Here is a 19,946-nt window from a genome sequence, read left to right as displayed (position 1 = left end):
GGATTTTTTTTGGGGGGGTTACACCCAGTGATACTCACGGGTTACTCCTGGCTCCGCACTCAGGAATTACTCCTGGTGGTGCTCAGGGGACCATATGGGATGCTGGGAATCGAACCCGGGCCGGCTGCGTGCAAGGCAAATGCCTTACCTGCTGTGCTATGGCTTCCGCCCTGCATGTGGGATTTGAGAAAGAAATTTTGATTTAAGAGCGGTTGATTGTTAAGAACCTAATCCTTCTCAGGAATCTTACATTTCTCCTAGGGATCAGTCATAGACTATATTTGACAGTGACCTTATTTTTTCCCCCCTTCTGGGCCTTGCATGTCAGTGCTCAGAGCTTACTTCCTGGGTCAGTGCTCAGGGATTACTCCTGATAGGGTTCGGGTTATGGGGGGTGGGGTGGGAAGTATTGAACCTGAGTTAGCCGTGAGTGAGGCAAGTGATTGACCTGCTGTACTATCTCTGCAGCTCTGGAAGAGACTTTCACGAACCTTCCAAACATGACCCAGAGAATTTATGATTCATCAAAATGTGATCAGCAAGTAAACAGAGACTCAAAGCTTTCATTCTTTGGTCCAGTGCCTCTTGCACTTTTCAGTAGGGGTTTTATACACGATTTTATTTATTTATTTATTTATTTTTTCATTTTGAATTTCAGGTTTATTTTTTTAAAATTTTTAAAATTTTTTTATGGTCAAATAACATTTTTTTTTATTATTATTAGTGAAACACCATGAGGTAAAATTTTTTAAATTTTTATTAGTGAAACACCATGAGGTACAGTTGTAGATTTACAAATTTTTGTGCTTGGGTTTCAATTATACAATGATCAAACACCTGTCCCTCCACCAGTGCCCATTTTCCACCACCACGGGTCCCAGTTATACAAGATTTTAAACCTAAAGGAGCCCAGGAAAGCCCGGCAGTATGAATCTTCTCTGGAGTTAGTTTCTAGTACAGACATCTGCCTGAGACACATAGTCATAACATGATTTCAAGCCGCTGCTGACGCTGAGTGCAGGAATGAATGATTGACTTCAATTGTGACTGACGTGTGTTGTACCACAAACTCATCTGAGTGTGTGGGATGGGATGTTTGCCCCTACAGCTCAGATGACACTTTGGGTAAGGGGGATAGGTGGTAGGTGGTTCTGGGGGCTACCTCTGAGAGCGAGACCTCTCAGGTGCCCAGCACCAGCGACCCATATGTGCTCTGTCCTTGGTTTTCAGGTGGCGGTTCACTTGCACTGACCTCTGGAAAACTTGTGTACTTGGTTCCACCCCTCTTCAGATACCGTCGGCAAACTCTGAGTATTTGGTTCATCGGATCGATCTCCACCCTCTGAGTCAGGGACCAGGCACATTCTACGTGGATGAAATTATCATTGCAGACAGAAACCTAACAGGTGATCGCTGAATTCACTCTCCTCCAAAAGCCTGTTGGTCAAAATGCCAACCTCAAACTTGCCTGCCAACCTGCTGCTTCTCTTTTCTGAGAGAGAGGAGGTGATTGTAGCCCTGTGGCCTTGGTTCTAGAAAGAAGATGGGGCTGGGATTGTCCATCCTTGGCCAATGCATCTTTCCTGCTAGTTCTGCCTTTTCCTGTGTTTCCTCCAATGCTCGCCTTGACTTCTGGTAGCTGTGTTGCTACCCCAGTTTTTCCATGTGCTCAGGGAGAAAAAACCTTGGTTTCCATATCTATAAAATGGGTGTGAGGATAGTCAAATGAGAAATGAGGGGTCGCATGATGATAAATTATTGTATGCTATAATGCACTTCTCATAAGTCCTGATCTTAGTAAGAACACCAGAAGAAGTACTAATAATTATTGTATCACCATCATTATTGTTTATTGTTCAACCCAGTGGATTTCTCCACCTTGGTCACACAAAGACTGGAAAAGAACACAGCAATTTCTGGCCTTGTAAATGGGCTGAAAATCTGATATATAATTTATTTATTTATTTATTTATTTATTTATTTTTGCTTTTTGGGTCATGCCCAGCGATGCTCAGGGGTTACTCCTGGCTTTGAACTCAGGAATTAGTTCTAGTGGTGCTCGGGGGACCATATGGAATGCTGGGAATCGAATCCGGGTCGGCCGAGAGCAAGGCAAGCTCCCTACCCACTGTACTATTGCTCCAGCCCCAGGTATGTGATTTTTAGAGATATCTGGAGGCCAGGAGTACAAGCATGTTCTCTGAGAAGCACCTTCTCCTGCTTTGTGCTCTTCTGCATCCCTCTTCCCTAGCCCTCAGAGCTCCTGTGAGGCCACGTTCTCCGTAAGGTCTGTTGGCCTCGCCTTGACACAATGATCTCACCTACCTTTGTCCACGTGTCTTCGGCACTAAGTGCTCATTTCAGATCCTTTTGAAGGGGAAGAGAAACCTCTGGTGAGAATAGGTGCCTGAGTTTGCTCTCAGAACCCCAAGATTCCAACTTTTTCTTACTTTTCTTCTTTCATCATTTTCTCTCTATCTTTCAGTTATTTTGCTCTTTTTAAACACTATTCCCCCATCTTTTTTTTTATATGTAATTTATTTTTTTATTGAATCACTGTGGGAAAAGTTACAGAGCTTTCGGGTTTAGGTCTCAGTCATGTAAATATCAAATACATTTCCCTTTACCAATACTTATTTTTAACTGCGAACCCCAATAGAACCCCACCTCCCACCCCTCCCAATTCCTGTGAGGCAGATGAGTTCTAGTTAATACTCTATCTACTTTGACTAAATACATTGTTTCGATAGAAGATGCACCATTATTGTTTAGAGTTTATGACCCCTCGCCCAATCAGACATGCTGAAACAGCGTTGTGAAATGATTTGCTTTCTACCGCTGGGTTTAAGAATAAAATGATGTCGTGTGGCCGCAATAGCAGCCGCGTGGTTTTGGATTTCTGCTATTTTACTTATTAACCCTGGAAGTATTTCTATTAAAAGTTAGAGAGTTAATAGATTGTTTTCTGTGCTCTGGAGTCGTGGCCGTGCTGGAGAGCCGCTCGTTGGGGGCAGCTGGTGACCTTGGTTGGGCGTGAAGGACGGCCCAGAACGCTCCCCTTTCCATGAGGTCCCTGCTGCCCCCACCCCTGGCTCAAACCTGCTGTCCACAAGGCTCCCGTGCAGCCGCCATATTCCCCCATCTTTAACCTTTTCTTTCTCCCTCCCTCCAAGGAGAAAGAAATAAGACAAGACATTTATATTTGAAAAGTGTGCAATTTTGAATCTTATGCTTGAAAACAGAGCTGAAGATGGGAGAATTTGGGGGCAAGGGTGGTAGGGTGGGTGGCAAGGATGCCCATCTCTGAAATGGCATCATCTTGGACACTCATCAGATTTCCATCTTTTATCTGTTTTGTTGATTTAGGAGCTTGGGGACTTGCTGGGTCAGGCTGGGTTATTTATTGATGATGTGAATTCTGCTCTAGTTATGAGACACTTAGACAATGTGGATGCATACAGGGGACTGGGTCACTGTCTCAATTTCTTGGTGCCTCAGACCATAGTCTGGGACCTTTGGAGGTCTCCACGTGCTGCCTGGATTCCTGTGGGGTGGAGGGACCTAAGATTTCATGTGTTTGAACACACTGGTTGGGAAGCTCAGACCTACACAATAGGTATGGTTTCCTATTCTTCTCTCCCTTAAATGCCATCCACGCCTCCAAACCTCAACACTAAAGATCTGGAGTCCTTCCATATGCCTTCAGCCCTGTCACCAAAATGTCTTCACCTTTGTCACTATCTTGAACCATGTAGGGACGTGGATGTGAAGTGGGAAGGGAGAAGGCAAAGAAAGAAGACGGTGGGTGCTTTGGGTGACGCCATCTGTCTCCTACGTTCTATGATCATCTGCTGGCTGTAACTTTCCCCTGAGGATCATTTAGTGGCAACACAAGCTGCACAACAGGGCATGGTATTCCTACTTCATTGACATTTTTTTTTCTGATCGGTTTGATACTACTTCACTGTATTTTTTCACCCGACGTCCTCTCTGAAAGCTGTTGTCTACCTGTAGATATCAACAATTCCTAATTAAGGTCTCAGAACCCCCCCCCCCAGGTGGTCCTAGCAACCCCACTTTATAGGCGGGGAGACCTACACTGAGAGGTACTGGACAGCTTTCCCCCAACACCCAGCTGGGACATAGGGACATTTGAATCCCAGAGAGCGTTGGCACCAGAGCCAATACTTCCTTGACCTGGTACCCACAGAATGAATAAACATTTATTGAGCACCTGCTCTGTTTCAGATGCTGGGCTAAAAGTAGGAGATGGAACGATGTTGCCTATAACCTGTTCAGTGTCTCTCTCAACTATATAGTCAGGAAAGATGCTTCCTTGACCCAATACTTAGTAGGAGGGGAGAAGACATTAAAATATCTTTGTGTGGGGCAGGATCAGTAGTACAGCAGGTAGGGCTTTTGTTTTGCACACCAAATGAGCTGGATTCAATCCCAGCAACTCACACAGTCCCTTTAGTTCAGAGTCAGGAATGATTCCTGAGTGCAGGGCTAAGAGTAAGGCCTGAACACTGCTGGGTGTGGCCCCCAAACCAAAATATGAATTAAAAACAAACAAAAACCTTTAAAAAAAAGTCCATTGTGTTGATTTTTCTCACTGTGCCTTTTCACTCAACTCCCCTTGCCGTGCAGATTGACTGGTCACGATTCCCACTTTACAAATGAAAGAGTGACTAGGGTTGGGTTGATCAGCCAAGTGGTTACCCACCAGAAGTGGAAAATCAGGGCTTGAACAACGGGCTGTGCTCCAGCTGGCACCGTTTCCACACATGTGCAGATGCCACCCCATGAATAAGCCCTCCGTGCACAGTGTTCCTAAGGGGACTCAGCTGTACGTTCCAAGAGTTTCCAGGCCCTTGGAATAAAAGGGAAAAGGGTGGACGTTCCCATGGTAAGAGCTGATCTCTGTGAGTCTCCCAGGACCTCAGGAGTGACCTTTCTCTGCCTTGGGTCTTACCGAACTTTGCTATGGAGTTAACCTCTTTAAACTGTAACCTTGCATATTCTATCAGGTCTTTTCTCCTTCTTTGGTTTTTGTTTTTTGTGGATGGGGTTGGGGAATTCCTGAACAGTGCTCCAAGAGCCCTCCTGAGAATTCCCAGTTAAATAGACTGAACAGTTCAGTGCACGGACCTGAGGATGAGGTGCTTCTAGGGCCCTGCAGTGCTGTGGATTAAATGGACCATCTGAGAGTGGTTTAAGAGCTTCCAGGGTTGCTTGTGGTAATGCGCTCAGTGATGAAACTGGGTCGGCTGCATGCATGATGCATGGCAGATATCTTAACTCTCTTCTTCTTCTTCTTCTTCTTCTTCTTCTTCTTCTTCTTCTTCTTCTTCTTCTTCTTCTTCTTCTTCTTCTTCTTCTTCCTCCTCCTCCTCCTCCTCCTCCTCCTCCTCCTCCTCTTCTTCTTCTTCTTCTTCTTCTTCTTCTTCTTCTTCTTCTTCTTCTTCCTCCTCCTCCTCTTCCTCTTCCTCTTCCTCCTCCTCCTCCTCCACCTCTTCTTCTTCTCCTTCTCCTTCTCCTTCTCCTTCTCCTTCTCCTTCTCCTTCTCCTTCTCCTTCTCCTTCTCCTTCTCCTTCTCCTTCTCCTTCTCCTTCTCCTTCTCCTTCTCCTTCTCCTTCTCCTTCTTCTTCTTCTTCTTCTTCTTCTTCTTCTTCTTCTTCTTCTTCTTTTTCTTCTTCCTCTCCCTCTCCCTCTCCCTCTCCCTCTCCCTCTCCCTCTCCCTCTCCCTCTTCCTCTTCCTCTTCCTCTTCCTCTTCCTCTTCTCTCTCTCTTCTGGTTTCTAATTTGTGGGCCACACCTGATGGTGCCCAGGGAGTCTCTCCCAGTTCAAGTACTTGGTGAATGCTACTAGAAGTGCTTGGAACATCATGCAGTGCCAGGGCTAACCTAGGCTGCGGCTTGCAAAGCATGTGCTCCAGTCCTTTGAGCTCTTTCTCCAGTGAGCAGTTTCCATTCATTGTAAAACTGCAAAGGGATCTCTTGGCCACCTCCTTGCGTTGTTCTTCATGAAGAGGAGCACTGGGAATCTGATTTGAGTGTGCTGAAAGTTCAGTCACTCGGCATGTCCAGTGGGGATATTCAATATGGTGAGACTTCTGACATGAGCTGTTTGATAGTCATTGGGTTCTTGGTGTCTAGTTTTTCAGGCTGATTCGGGAACAGCGCGTCCAGGTGGGAATCTGGTGGAATCACTCTCTGTGGATGGAGCTCCTCCAGTGTACAATGTGACAGCCTGGTCCTTGGGGTGTGGCCAGGAACTTCCTCTTATCACTGCGAGGTAAGGACCTCTCTCTGGGGGCTGGAGAGATAGCACAGCGGGTAGGACGTTTGCCTTGCATGCGGCCGACCCGGGTTCGATTCCCAGCATCCCCTATGGTCCCCTGAGCACCGCCAGGAGTAACTCCTGAGTGCAGAGCCAGGAGTAACCCCTGTGCATTGCCGGGTGTGACCCAAAAAGCAATGAATAAATGAATAAATAAATAAATAAATAAAGCAATGTCCTTTAAAAAAAAAGGAGCTGTCTCTGCTCCCCTACCTCTCTGGGGGATTGCTAGTTGGCCTCAGAAGACACAGACGTTGTGTTTGTTTAAATTAGAAACAGTTTGTGTTGTTGCTTGAGCTAGCCACTTCCAGTCCTGAGGATACAGCATTAGAATTACCCGGAGGTCTTTGATCACCTTAGTCTAACTTCACAGACTCCAGCTCGGTAGGTTTGGGGCGGGTCTCAAGAATTTGCTTTTGTTAGGCTTTTGTTAGGCTTTCGGGGCAATACTAATTCTACCGGCCTGGGGACTAAAGTAGTTTTAGAATACTTTCTTTTAGTGAATGTGTTTAAAAGAAACTATATTTTTTTAATGTTTTTAAGAGACTCGCATGGCCACTGTTTTCTGTTTACCCTTCGCATTGCCCATATATTTACATATATTAATATTAATGCAGTCCTTCCAGGTGAGACGGAATAGTCTAACTGCTGAAGAACAGAACCTGCAGTTCCTAGGGATTTACCAGCAGATGGCAACCGAGTGCCATGGCTTTGCTTCTTACTAGCAAAACCTTGCTACTGCAGTTGACAAAATTGTGAGCTAAGGATTAGGCTCTGCCAAGCACCTGGACCACAAGAATGCTCTCATTTGTTCTCTGAATTTGTCGCAAAAACCCTAGAAGGATAGGAAGTATTAAGATCCTTTACAATTTCTTTCTTTCTTCCTTCTGCTTTTTTTTTTTTCCTGTTTACACCCAGCTGTGCTCAGGGCTTACTCCTGGCTCTGTGCTCAGGGGTCATTTCTGGTGGGGCTCAGAGGATCATATCGGGTGCTGGGGATTGAACACAGGTTAGTTGCAGGCAAGACAAGCACCCTACCCACTGTATTATTGCTCTTTCTTTAATCTCTACAATTTCTTTTCTAATTTTCTAAACTCCACTTTTTTTCTTAGATGTTCCAAAGTGAGATAAAACAAGGGAATAAGATAATTGTTACTGTGTTTTTTGTCTTTTGCTTTTTGGGTTACACCCGGCGATGTTCAGGGGTTCCTCCTGGCTCTGCACTCAGGAATTACTCCTGGCGGTACTTGGGGGACCATATGGGATGCTGGGAATCAAACCCGGGTTGGCCGTGTGCAAGGCAAACACCCTACCCGCTGCACTATCATGTTATCTCCAAGATAATTATTGAACAATGAAAAATCCTTGATTTTGGATTGCAAACCAGATAACACGCAATGAGGAAAGTTGGGAAGGGGGAGGGAGATTAGACTAGAAGTGACAAAGGGACACTGGTGGAGGGCACATTGGTGACAGAGGAGTGCAGTAATTTTATACATCAACCCTACAAATTTGGGGCTGGAGCGATAGCACAGCGGGTAGGGCGTTTGCCTTGCACGCAGCCAACATGGCCAACACAAGTTCGATTCCCAGCATCCCATATGGTCCCCCGAGCACCGCCAGGAGCAATTCCTGAGTGCATGAGCCAGGAGTAACCCCTGAGCATCGCCGGGTGTGACCCAAAAAGCAAAAAAAAAAAAAACCCTACAAATTTTAATCTTGTTCTAATAACCTAAAAGACAATACTGAAATAAATAAAAGCAAAACAAAAATGATAAAACAACAAAATGAGTCCTCATCGTTCCATCATCCTTGGGACTGTATGTTAAAGGCAGACACAGATGAATCCAGGCTCCACTTTCCTCAATATCATATTCCCTTGTCCTGTGGGCGGGTTCCATGCAAATGCCACAGAGTGAAAGTGAGAGTTCTGATAGCCTACCAGACACTCTGCCATCCTGGGCTGAATGCCGAAGTTGCAACTCAGAAACATAATAGAGACAAATTGAGGTCTGCACTTAGAGTCTTCCTCACCATATTTCTTCCTGAGTTTCCTCAAGTCCCTTCACAAGCCTCTAAGAACAGACTGCCTTCGGATTGGCTTTTCACAGGTTCACCACCCACTGCCAACCCCTGACACCCCCACAACACAGAGAAAGTCATTCTGCCTGACTGTGAATGTAGGGTTGCTTGTATTCACATCAACATGTAGTACTAATGGATAATGGATAAAAACCATACCATGGGTGTTCCTTGTTGAAAACTTGGAAAATACAGAAAAAATACATGGAAGATAGAAATCTTTCACAATCAGAGCAATGGTACAGCAGGTAAGCCACTTGCCTTGCACATAGCAACCTGAGTTTGATCCCCAGCGCCTCATATGGTCCCCTGAGCCCACCAAGAATGATTCTCGAGTGCAGAGCCAAGAGTAAGCTCTGAGCACCACCAGGAATGGACTCCCCCTTAAAAAAATCGTTCATAAGTTCTCTGCTCAGAGATAAGTTCTATAAACAAATTGGGCCTGTATTTTAATAGTACTTTTCACCAAGAATTTTAGTATTTATGCATAATAATTTTAAAGCTAAAATTGGAATAATATTTAATTACTATAGTTGTAACAATACCACTTCTCACCAATGAATCTTCTTACCAATGAACTATTTTTTTGGATTAATTTTTTTTATTTTTAAAAAATTTTTATTAGTGAGACATCATGAGGTACAGTTGTAGACTTACAAATTTTTGTGCTTGGGTTTCAATTATACAATGATCAAATACCCATCCCCCCACCAGTGCCCATTTCCCACCACTGCTCATCCCAGTATCCCTGTCACCCCCCCAACCCCCATCCCACCCTGCCTCTGTGGCAGGGCATTCCCTTTTGTTCTCTCTCTCCTATTGTTTATTTTTCATTCATTCATTCATCATTCTGTTATTCGTAGATTGCCTTGAGCAGGCCCCAGTAACGTCTCTTTCATCCTAGCCCTGAGATTATATTCAAGGCTCTTTAGGAGAATGAGACCCATCATTGTTACTGGTATTTGGCATATTTGGTACGCCATGGGGAGTTTGCCAGACTCTGCCCTGTTTTGCCAGACTCTGCCCTGTTTTTATTTTATTTTATTTTATTTTTTTATTAGTGAAACACCATGAGGTACAGTTATAGACTTACAAATTTTCGTGCTTGGGTTTCAGTTATACAATGATCAAGTACCCAACCCTCCACCAGTGCCCATTTTCCAACACCACGGGTCCCAGTATAAAAATATGGAACGCTTCACAAATTTGCATGTCATCCTTGCTTAGGGGCCATGCAAATATTCTCTGTATCGTCCCAATTTTAGTATATGTGCTGCCGAAGAGAGCACTGAACTAACTCTTTACTCCCATTTCATTAAACATTTTTCTAAAGTATTATATTTTTTAAAATGGCTGGGCAGTAATCTACCTCATGATTTGTCACCATTTGTTGGCTGCTCTTGTTAGAATAAAAGCAAGATTAGTCTGGCAGTGTGCTAGTATTCAGGAAAGAATTTAGCTGGAGGAAGAGACAAGTGCTTAAGCTGGAGATAATGGGACGGGAAAAATCTTTAGAGTAGAAAGACTCGCTATTAACTCTGCAGATGGATTAGAGAATTCTGCATCGTTCTTGCACTTGATAATTCAGAAGACACTCTGAGCAATGGAACTGTCGTTCTCTGTCCCTTCACTCTGGGCCACTGAGCTTCCAGGACTGGTGCAGGGAACAAGAGAGCCTCTCTGGTGGTTGGTGAACTGGTCCAGATACTTCTCTGCCCTCGGAGGAGAAAGAAATCCAACACTCGCCCGCTTAAACTCATGACCTGGAAACATGGGCTACCTGGTCTTTGAGATGAAGCTTTGTTTCATCCGGAGTTGCTCTTCTAGGTGGTTACTGTGGATTGTGTTGTTTTGTTTTGACAAAACATAGCCCTGTGCCCAGTGAAGGAGCAGAGGACGGTGCTGAGCTGATTCAGGTGAGAACCCAGAGACTGCAGACGACAAGTCCACCCTTAGGAGGAGACTTTCGCATCCAGCTCTCTGACACAGTGATTCCAGGTAAAACAGGGTGGCCGTACAACATTTATCATTTATGTTTTGCTGAGAGGACTTTGGGGAGGCGTTGTTCCCAAGAAAATGATGTCCTGTGAGACTAGTAAACTTGGTGACTGTCTTAGGCTATTTTTTTTAGGCTTTTAATTTTTTAAAAAATTTTTATTAGTGAAACACCATGAGGTACAGTTGTAGACTTACAAATTTTTGTGCTTGGGTTTCAGTTATACAATGATCGAGCTAATTTTTTTTTTCAGTGTTGGAAAATAACTTTCTTCAGATGAAAGATCTGGACAATAGCAATAATGTATTGTTATGTGATCCTGATCTTCTCACTCTTGTCCAGATGGAAAGTGTATGGATTAGATTCAAGGTGTTTTCTTAACGAATTACCATAGTGAAGGCTGATGCTACTAATCTGGAAGCCAGAAGCCCAAGTTCAAATGTGGGGATGATCTTATACTCTCCTTCTCCAAGACTCTGGGGTAGAAACTGTTTCCTCCTCTTCCTGTATTGGTGGTTGCCATAGTCCGAGGCTGGGAACACCAATGCTCCCTTCATGTCTGTTTCAAGACTCCCCCCGCCTCTCATTAAAATACACTGGATTGCATGTAGGGACCACCTGTATAGTCCAGGATGAACTACTTCCTCTCACAATGTGTGGAGTATCAGTACCCTTCTGACCTAATGAGTCGAGGCTTCTAGGATTTTCACATTGACTTATCTATTGACTTATCTTTTTTTTTTTTTTTTGCTTTTTGGGTCACATCTGGTGATGCTCAGGGGTTACTCCTGGCTCTGCACTCAGAAATCACTTTCCTGGCAGTGCTCAGGGGACTATATGGGATGCTGGGAATTGAACCTGGGTTGGCCACGTGCAAGGCAAACTCCCTACCTGCTGTGCTATTGCTCCAGCCCTACATTGACTGATCTTTTTGAGGACTTCATTCAGCTTCTTCTATTCTCGCCAGAGCCACTACAGAGGGTTCATGGCTGTTTCAGGATGTGAACTCAAATTTTGATTCCCTGGTCAGCTCTCTTCTTTTTAGAGTTTCCAAGCCTGGGAGCCAGGGTGTCTTCTGAATCAAACTCCATAGTGACCCCCGGAACTACTGAGGATATTAGTGGTTGAAACAAATTTCAGATGCAATCATCAAAAAAAAAGTTTCTAAATCATCAAGTACACCCCTAATTCACAAAATACAATGATCAAATGATATAATCACGTTGTTTATTTGTGAAAAAGAAAAGTGGTGTAACCCAAGAATAGCTGAGATAAGTACCAGGAGGTTCACTCCATGGCTTGGAGGCCAGCCAAGCATGCTGGGGTGAAAGCAGCTCAGATAGAGAAGGGAGCACCAAGTAAAGGGTGTTGGGAGGATCCTCCCAGGATGAGAGATGCATGCTAAAAGTAGACTATAGACCAGTCGAACATGATTGCCACTCAATGCCTCTTTTACAAACCACAACACCTAAAAGGAGAGAGAAAACAAAAGGGAATGCCCTGCCACAGGGGTGGGGTGGGATGAGGGGTGGGGAGGGTGGGAGGGATGCTGGGATCCGTGGTGGTGGGAAGTGGGCACTGGTGGAGGGATGGGTACTCAATCATTGTATAACTGAAACCCAGGCACAAAAATTTGTAAGTCTACAACTATATCTCATGGTGTTTCACTAATAAAATTTTTTTAAAAAATCTTAAAAGAAAACATTAAAACAAAGAAAAGTGGTTTAAGAAAGAACTCAAGAGGGACTAGATAATAAATGACACAGGATTCAAAAGTCTTATGACTTTCCTAACAGAAGGAAGCCAGGCTTGTAACTAAATCTCCTCAGGTGGTTTTGACTCTCACAGAGCAGTTTAGGAGATGCTAAAAGACCGTAGGCTGGTGGACTCTACTATATAGAACACATGACCACAGTGACTCTCTTTAAGAAATCCCTTCGTGAGCTGTATTCTCCTACTCATGAACTAGAGTTCTGGTGGCCTGTGCAAGTCGTCCTGCCACCATGCTCCAATGTCATTCTTCCCAACAAAGTCTGCTCAACACTCTGGGAAAGTCAGCCCTCGTCTTCAGAAATGGTGGTGGCCCTCAAATTAGGTATTCATTAGACTAATCCCATTTAAAAGGTGGAGGAATAGTTTCTAGCAATATGAGGTGTTTCGTGAAGACTTCATCCGGGTCAGCGGAATTCCAAAAGAGGTCTGGAGTAGGCAGAAGAAGGTAGCCCGGGCTGTCCTTGGAGTCTTTCTCACCTGACTGGCAGGTCCTTGAATCTTGCTGGGTTTCCTTTCCTTCGTTTCTAAAGCAAGCATCAAGATTCTCAAGAGACCCACCTCACAGTGCGGTTGGGAGTGGTTAATGAAATGGAAACTTTTGGTAAAGCCTGACAAAGGTTCCAACACAAGGCGAATTCAAGGGGAGTGCTGTTATTTCTCTTTGGGGCTGGGGAATAAGGAAGCAGGTGGTTGGGCTTAAAGGAAATTCGAATAGAGAAACCAAAGTCTAATGGCAGCATTTCTCAGCTGGCTTGGCTACATTTTATGGGTGTCAGCTGCCGAGTGCCTCCCCGACTCCCTGTGAGAGAGGCCAACTTTTCTCTGTTCATAGGGCCAGCTAAATTTTTCCAGGGAAAACTCAACATTTAATTAGACTTTCAGGCATAGCCAGAGTGTCTGGCGTTTACATTTTGAGTTGACAGATGAGAGTTCTGATGTGATGGGGCTCTCTGTTTGCTGGGGAGGGTGCAACTGGATGAAGCCTATCCTGGTACAGAAAAGGGGACATTGACTTGTATTTGTCTTAGAAAACCGGTAGTTTAATAGGGCAAGGAGTCTTCTTAAAGCCATAGTTTGAATTTTGGTGGTGGTGGGGGGTGGTTCTCCTGTGTATTTAAGAAGCACTCTGACATTAATTTTCTGGAGGATTCACCTTTTGTATTTTCTATGCCCAAACTTTCTCCCACAGGTATCCCTGCACACATCTCAGCCCATCACCTTCAAATACTCTTACAGAAAAATGCTGATGACTTCACATCCAGGTACCTCAATGCCAGTGACTTCACAGTGACTGAGGATCAAAAATCTTGCTATGAACATGTGTGGACCCTCTCCTGGACCACCCAGGTTGGAGACTTGCCCAATTTCATCAGGGTATGTATGATATCCCAGTTAATGGTATGGATGAAGTGTCATGGAGCAATTTTGAAACTCAGAATGATATGAATGAAAACTGCTATGAATTCCTAAGTTGTTGGCCTGTCAGGTCCAGCGATTTTATGACACTTCTTTCTGGAAGTTTCCAAGACAGATTTTGTACTTTGTATTCCTGATAAAAGACTTGAAGCCCAACATCTACTTTTCTTACTTAATGTTGGTGGAGAAGTTATTGGTCAGTGTCCACCATACAACAATCCTACATCTGTTATCGGATAATTTAAGCAGATGTGATTGACTTAGATTATCATGGTGGCAGATGGTACAACAGAAGGAACTTTTGAAAAGGATTTGCTGTCTTTGGATAATGACAAAACCAGATGCTCTTGCATATTTAGGGTCTTAAAAATAATCTAATGATCATCTAGCATTTGGTTATTATAGAATGAAACCCAACATGAAATTTTATCTCCATTAGATGGTAGTGTGGGTCATCTGGGTTTCAAACAGCGTTCTTGGGTAGAGAAAAGGGAAGGATGAAAGTCCTTTTATAGCTGTATCCTCACACTTTATTTAAATATACTTGATTGCAAACGTATAATATATAAAAGCACATGGAGAAAAAGACCTCAAGACTAGGGGAGGATATTGATTTGTTATGATTTTTTGGACAACCCTACCTTGAATTAAATGTTCTTCTATCATCTAGGGCTCTCAGGTCTTGAAGTCCCCGTTGCTCCATTTTTACTCTCTAGGTTATGTTTTTCTTAAACAGACTATGAAAAGATCTCTTCCCATTAATTTTAACCCAGATTAGCTTTATGTTAAATGAGGCAATTCGCCAAAAGATGTCACCGTCTTAGGTCTCTGACGAAAACCTAACTGGGGTGAATCCTGCTGTCACCATCCGTGTGGTCTATGATGGAGGCGTTTTCCTGGGACCTATATTTGGAGACATGCTGTTGACTGCCCATCAGCACACTCAGGTGAGAGATGCTGGCTCACTCCCAAAGCAAAGACTGGTTTCAAGTCTATCTCAGCTATCCCCTGATTTGTAATGTGGACAGATCCCAAGGGTCCCAATCTAGAGAAGAGGAACAAGCTTTATTGTTCTCTACTTCCTCAGCATATGAAATGTACTCTGAAAAAAATAGTTTGCAATGTAGCAACCTCTTATTATAATTATTGTTGTTATTATTTCAGAAACTTATAGGTATATAGAGATTTATATCTCTGCATGGTGGCATTAGGAAGTGAATTACTTAAGTCTACTCCTTTACCTTTAAAAGTTTATTCTCTCCCATATGCCATTATTTCTATTATAAGTTGTTCACTTCAAATTGGATAAAAATGCAAAACTATGAAGAATAATATATTAAATACCTGGATATTATAATATATTGTGGACGGTATATCCAGGTATTTAATCCACGATTAATCCACGATTTTTATACATGCACTATTTTAGTCCTTATGAATAATATAACATAAGATGGACGTATTTATCACGTATGTATTCATAACATCTCAGTAATCCTCCTCTCTGTAAGCATGTATGATCACTTAGTGTGTGTGTTAAACCCATATGTGGAGATTCAAGTGAGTCAGATTTTTTCCCTCTTTCTTATATTCAAGTGTTGTAGAGTTCTTTTAGATTAACAGTCTCTTGGGGAGGTGAAGTCCCAGTTTCTTTTTTCCCTTCATGACTTTCTTCCAGCATAATCAATACCAGTCTTGGTTATAGAGTTCTTGGCTGCGGTGATTGCTGGGGGGGTCACATACTTTAGTTGCAAATTTCTATGGTCATGTTAGAGGTCCCAGACAGCAGAGCCTCTGGAATTTGGGCTCAGGGCATATGGATGGCACTAAAGATTGATCTCACAGTTTAAGACTTATGAGACAGGTAATTTTTTTGTAATTTTTGTATATTTTATTTTCATGAAGTAGTTCACAATAGTTCATTACAGACAATATTCAAACACCAATCCCACCACCAACCGCCTTCCCACCACAATAAGTGTGTGAAGGTTTTTATATTTCATTTTGGAGCCATTTAAGTCCATATATAAGAGAATACTGTGACTAGAGCGATAGCACAGCGGGTAGGGCGTTCGCCTTACAAGCGGCCAACATGGCCGACCCGAGTTCAATTCCTCCGCCCCTCTCGGAGAGCCCGGCAAGCTACCGAGAGTATTCGATATGCCAGACACAGTAACAACAAAGTCTCCAATGGAGACGTTACTGGGCCCGCTCGAGCAAATCGACGATCAACGGGAGGGCCTTTACCTTTTTACCTTTTATAAGAGAATACAAGCAAGGATGTTAAAACCAAACAAACGCATGCTACTTTTGGTATGGAAATGGGCTAGACTATAAGAGGTCGCATGGCTGCAAATGTGGCCACGTGCTCCACGAAATTCTGTATCACTCTCTTCCGGCCCAGTTCTGATCCAAGTGGGCTTGGAGATCTCAGTCACGGGACACTCATACCTGGGTTTTTCTGCTGGTTCCCTCTTGGGTGAGGCTCGTCCGAGTTTGTGGAGAGTGGCCTTGAGCATGGTGGTAGTTGGGTTCTGGAGGTTTTTGGCTACCAGGGTGCTGCTTGGGATGGGGAGGGAAACTCAACCCACCCCCCTCTGAAGTGCCCCAATGAAGACAGCCTGACACGGGGTCAGGAAATTCTGTGTTGCTTTCTTCCGGGAGCGTGGCCGTTGATGAGATTACATGACACTGGGGGCAGTTTGTGGTGAGATAGGTACTTTTGGATACTGAGTCATCCCTTGGGTCTGCAAATATGTACTTCTCGCAATTCTGCCATTCAAAGACAAAGAAGATGCCAAATCAAGAGTCCAATATAGTTTAATCAGTTCTATATACATTTAGTAATAGTAGAAGCAAGGGGCCAACTTTATTTGCATGGGAAAAGCTTTTGAGGAATCAGTAACTGGGAAGGGGGTCATACCCAATTGGACTCAGTGCCTGCTCATGTCTTTACTCTCAAAAATGACCCCTGTAAGACCGTACATGATGTGGTCAATTCAAACTGTGCTTGAAGCAAAGAATTTTACCTCCTAGGCTATCTTTCTGGCCCTAAAGGAAGGGCATTTCAAAGGAAGCTGGTACCCAGTTGAAAATAAGTGATAAAAAGTTCTCATTCACTTAGGATTTTATTAAATTTACTTCTATGGATGTAGGCATTACACCCACCAACTGCCCCTGGCACTGTGTAATCCCATCAATGGCCAAAACCCAGCTACCTGAAGAGAACAGCACAGAGTCTCCTGCCTTCGCACCTGGCTGTCCTCACTGGGGCTCCTTGGAGGAGGGTGGGTTGAGTTACGCTCCCCACCCTGAGCAGAGCCCAGCAGCTGAAGTCCTCCGGTTCCAGCCACAGCCATGCTTAAGACCACTCTCCACACGTTCAGACGAGCATCATGCATGAAGGAACTGGCAGAGGAACCCAGGTGTGAGGGATCCGGGGCATAGATCTCCAAGCCTGCTCGGATTGGGACTGGGGCCTCCTCCACCCAGATGCCCCATCTTCCAGTATGTAGGCGTTACACCCACCAACTGCCCCTGGCGCCGTGTAATACCATCAACAGCCAAGACCCAGAGACTATAAAACTCTGCTCCTGGACATTTTATCATCTAGTTCTTACTCTGGAGAACCTGGCCGGCTACCAAAAGTATCCTGCCCACATGGCACAGTCTGGCAATCTCCCCATGGCATATTCAATATGCCAAAAACCATTAACAATGATGGGTCTCATACTTCTGACCCTGAAAGAGCCAAAAATGTGGCACTTTTTAAAATCTCAGGGCTAGGATGAAGGAGGCACTGCTGGGGACTGCTCGAGGCAATCAATGAACAACAGGAAGACAGTGATACAGTGATACTTCTATGAGAAGGGAAATTTAAGAGTTAGCAAAAATTGTAGAAACATTTGATTTCTGCCTATTTACCTTCCTTATAAAAACATGTGTTCAGTGATTTATTCTGATTTAGGTTTTTGTTTTTATTGGAAAACAGAAGAAGGAAAGAGAATCAGCGAATCATTAACACATTTTAATTTGGGTTAGCTTGCCAAGTGCTCAAGCATACACAGATTTGCTTCTCATTCTTTTTGCCTTTTTTCCCCTGTAGGTGGCTGTCAAAGTGAATGACATACCAGCTCATTGCTCAGGTTCCTGTACTTTTCAATACCTCGAGGGGTCGACTCCCCTCATCCATTCAGTGTGGTATTCACTCGGTAAGACACTCACTGGGCATAGAAATGAATTAGAACTTTAGACTGAGGGTAGTTTGTTAGAGGCTGAGTACTTGGTGATGGGTGGGTGGAAGGTACATCAGTTCATGGGGTGAGGAGTAAAAAATGTGCCAGAAAGTATATTTTTAAAAAAAATATAAAAAGAGAGGGGTTCGGCAGGGTGATACCATTTCACCGAAACTCTTCAGTGCCACCCTCGAGAACATCATGCGACGACTGGAATGGGAAGGAATGGGAGTGAAGATAGATGGTCGGCAACTACACCACCTCCGCTTTGCTGATGACATTGTTTTAATAACACCAAACATCAGCCAAGCGGCACAAATGCTGGCAGACTTTGACCGTGAGTGTGGAAAGGTAGGACTACAGCTGAATCTTACGAAGACAATGTTTATGAGAAACAGCCTCGTTCCTGACGCCCCATTCGCTCTCAATGGAACAACCATCTCCGAATGCAACAGCTATGTGTACCTAGGTCGAGAGGTCAACATGACAAATGACCTGGCACCCGAGCTGCGCAGGAGGAAGAGAGCGGCTTGGAACGCCTTCAAGAACGTCGAAGAAATAGCTAAGAGGACGAAAAACCTCCGGCTCCGGGCACATCTCTTTGATTCCACTGTTCTTCCTGCATTAACATATGCCTCAGAGACCTGGGCCCTACGCAAACAAGATGAGAACGCTATTCAGGTCTCCCAAAGAAGAATAGAAAGAGCTATGCTTGGAATATCACGTTTCACTCAAATGAGAGAACGAATCCGGAGTTCTGACATCCGTCGACGATCAAGGATCAGGGACACTGTCTCATTTGCCAAGGTGTCGAAAATCAGATGGGCTGGTCACGTAATGAGATTTAAAGACGACCGTTGGACTAGAGCTGTTACTGATTGGATTCCACGGGATGTCAAGAGACCGCGTGGCCGCCCACCTACCAGATGGTCAGACTTCTTCGTCAAGATCATGAACGATCGGTTTGAGGCCCTTCATGTTCCTGGAGCGAACAGATGCCATTGGGCTACACTAGCATGCGACAGGGACAAATGGAGACGTTACTGGTGCCCACTAGAGCAAATCGACGACTAACTGGAAGTGATTAAGTGAGTGAATATAAAAAAACAATAATATTTAGCTGATTTGAAATGAAGACGAGTAGATTTTTGTACCTTTCATATATTCAGCATTTAGTTTAAAATGCGATTAATTTTGACACCCTTTTTATTATTTCTTCTTTTTGCTCTTATTGTACCACACATGATGGTGCTCCTGGACCAGTGCTCTGGTATTGCTCATGGTGGTTCTTGGGGAACTATGAGATGCTGGTGATTGAACTCAGGATCTTGCATCACTAGCATGTACACTAGCTCTTTGCTCTCTCACCATGGCTCTATTTTAAAGACTTTACCTCTTATTTAAGGGCTGGAGAGATGGTAAGAGTAGGTTGGACACACAGCGCACCAGGATTTGATCCTCAGCACCCCAAATGGTCTCCTGAGGCTACCAGAGTGATCAATGTGCCCAGAGCCAGGACTAAGCTCTGATCACTGTGGGTATGGCCCCCAAACTGAAAACAGACAAACAAACAAACAAACAAAACAAAACAAAACAAAAACCCCACAACTTCCTTTTTAGGCTAATTTGCAAAAACTTTAAGATAGCAGTTGTATGTCACCACAATGAAGCAGATACCTCAGATTTGAGTCAGTGTACAACACTGAGTTTTGGGTGAGTGAGGTGAAAGGAAATGGACATTTGATGTTAGGAAGAGTTCTCTTAGATCGAGTGCCCTAGCTGAGAGATAATTTCATTCTTATTCCGTTCCTCCTTTCAGATGGGGACATTGACCTGCTGGTGTATATCACTGGGACACATTTCTCTGGGGACTCACAGTCCTTGCAAGTTACAGTGAACGAAACAAGCTGCAAAGTCATTTTCTCAAACTTCACAAATGTGGTCTGTCGGGTGAGCCTGCTTCCTGTTGGACTGCATCGGGTCCTGATGATGGTGAGACCCTTTGGTCTTGCCATCAGTGCCGATGGAGGAGGCCTCTTCCTGCACGTGCAACCCAAACTGGCTTCTGTGGATCCTTCCAGAGCTGCAGAGATTGGTAACC

The 19,946-nt window shown here is 44.1% G+C and overlaps 1 protein-coding gene and 1 non-coding gene across 2 annotated transcripts in view; one reads left to right on the top strand and one right to left on the bottom strand.

The window, feature by feature from the left end:
• PKHD1 (PKHD1 ciliary IPT domain containing fibrocystin/polyductin) overlaps window positions 1–19,946 on the top strand; it is a 579,380-nt gene that overhangs the window by 49,127 nt on the left and 510,307 nt on the right. Inside the window, exons 20-26 of the mRNA XM_056130637.1 lie at window positions 1,231–1,406; window positions 6,160–6,298; window positions 10,296–10,423; window positions 13,384–13,568; window positions 14,435–14,557; window positions 17,716–17,821; window positions 19,665–19,940. Coding sequence (XP_055986612.1) covers window positions 1,231–1,406; window positions 6,160–6,298; window positions 10,296–10,423; window positions 13,384–13,568; window positions 14,435–14,557; window positions 17,716–17,821; window positions 19,665–19,940 — 1,133 coding nt within the window. The remainder of the gene's footprint in view (window positions 1–1,230; window positions 1,407–6,159; window positions 6,299–10,295; window positions 10,424–13,383; window positions 13,569–14,434; window positions 14,558–17,715; window positions 17,822–19,664; window positions 19,941–19,946) is intronic.
• Window positions 9,608–9,714, bottom strand: LOC130038840 (U6 spliceosomal RNA). The gene has a single exon (XR_008794796.1). It is a non-coding gene; the product is annotated as a U6 spliceosomal RNA (small nuclear RNA).

This window comes from Sorex fumeus, unplaced genomic scaffold, assembly GCF_029834395.1.
Source record: "Sorex fumeus unplaced genomic scaffold, SorFum_2.1 ptg000080l, whole genome shotgun sequence".
Classification (NCBI taxonomy): Eukaryota; Metazoa; Chordata; class Mammalia; order Eulipotyphla; family Soricidae; genus Sorex; species Sorex fumeus.
This window is presented reverse-complemented; position numbering and strand designations above follow the sequence as displayed.